The sequence below is a fragment of the Wasmannia auropunctata genome, unplaced genomic scaffold, assembly GCF_000956235.1.
Source record: "Wasmannia auropunctata unplaced genomic scaffold, wasmannia.A_1.0 LD334579.1, whole genome shotgun sequence".
In the NCBI taxonomy this organism is placed as follows: Eukaryota; Metazoa; Arthropoda; class Insecta; order Hymenoptera; family Formicidae; genus Wasmannia; species Wasmannia auropunctata.
The window spans coordinates 465,970-467,338 of NW_012028311.1; the positions used below are offsets into that span (position 1 = coordinate 465,970).

Below are 1,369 nucleotides of genomic sequence, written 5' to 3' on the forward strand. Positions count from 1 at the left end.
TGTTCGAGAACTCAGACTTGCTGACGAATAGCAGGTACACGGTCATTGACGGATTCATCCGCGCCGCCGACTCCACGGCACAGGCCTGTCGGGGGTTCAACGTGAGGCCCTCTCCGCCGAAACAGGAAGTCTCATGGAAGAAGATGTTCCTACCTGGCGTTGGCTTATCGTCATCTGAAATATAAGTAATGTAAGTAATTTTCGTTACAGATATATCAATATATTTATTAAGTAAGATATCTTAATTCATTGCGATCGCAATATTCACCGTGGTAACTCGTCAAGTTCTCAGAATGTTAACACACCTAAACTAAATGTCAAATCAGAATGTTAAGATCAATTGTATAAAAGCCTTTTTTTTTCCTTATGTTCAATAAAGATAAACTTTTTTTTAATTTTATTTATCTTCAAGAGGCTTGCCCTAAAAAAATTATTAGAATCCGAATGAAAGTTTTAGAAAGATTTTTAAGTAAATTAAGTAAATCTGCATTCAATTTTCTCGTTTAAAGAAATGAGTTACTAAGGATAATACATTAAAATAATTTCTTTTTTCTATACAATTTTGGTATAACGTATATTTTGCTTGTCGAGGCGTGAGATTCGGCGATGAACACGTGGTCTCGTGAAAGAATATACATCTGCTTGGAATCAGCATTTGTATGTCTAGGAATTAGAGGAAAACAGGTAAAATATACGCTTGAAAAATAAATTTAAATGATTTAGCTTTTAAGCTAAAGCATTTACGTAGAAAATAATTAAAAACGTGTGAATTTTCTTTCTTTCTTTAAAGTAATGACAAAAATAAATTTATTAATTAATTTATAAGGTAAAAATAAATATATATCTGTCATACAATTAAAAGATTTCTCTGATTCGATTTTCAGAGATTGACACATTGATTTTAAAAAAAAGATAGACTAATTAAAAAAAGACTAAAGAATATTTAAAGAGATCTACTAATGAGAATTAATCAATAATTTAAATTTATTTTAGAATTGGAAAATAAAATCGCAGAAATGTTGAGAGATAAAACTTTAATATATTATTGTAAGACGAATTTGTCACAATTGTTATGATATATATAATAAAAAAATAAAGCATACAGATATGACTAAAGTGCTTAGAATGGTTTATAACCGCATATTTTAGTTCTCATAAATATTCTACTGTCAGCACAAGTAGACATGATTGCATATTAATATAAAATCGATGGCACTTAGATCAAGGCCACCGAGTACGTCTGTAATATACAATTGTAATGAATACATTAGAAGATAGTTTATATAACTTTTTTGCCTACATGCAGTTTGATAAGAGAGAAATTTTAACATGTTATGAATAATATGTTAAAAATAATAGTTTGGAAGAG

The 1,369-nt window shown here is 29.2% G+C and overlaps 1 protein-coding gene and 1 long non-coding RNA gene across 2 annotated transcripts in view; one reads left to right on the forward strand and one right to left on the reverse strand.

Annotated features, from left to right (window-relative positions):
- Nucleotides 1–43: 43 nt before the first annotated feature.
- On the forward strand, nucleotides 44–896 carry LOC105458212. The gene is made up of 2 exons (XR_975508.1): nucleotides 44–190; nucleotides 592–896. It is a non-coding gene; the product is annotated as an uncharacterized LOC105458212 (long non-coding RNA).
- A 320-nt stretch (nucleotides 897–1,216) lies between these two features.
- LOC105458253 (serine/threonine-protein kinase 26) overlaps nucleotides 1,217–1,369 on the reverse strand; it is a 66,788-nt gene continuing 66,635 nt past the window's right edge. The window contains exon 6 of the mRNA XM_011703425.1: nucleotides 1,217–1,240. Coding sequence (XP_011701727.1) covers nucleotides 1,217–1,240 — 24 coding nt within the window. The remainder of the gene's footprint in view (nucleotides 1,241–1,369) is intronic.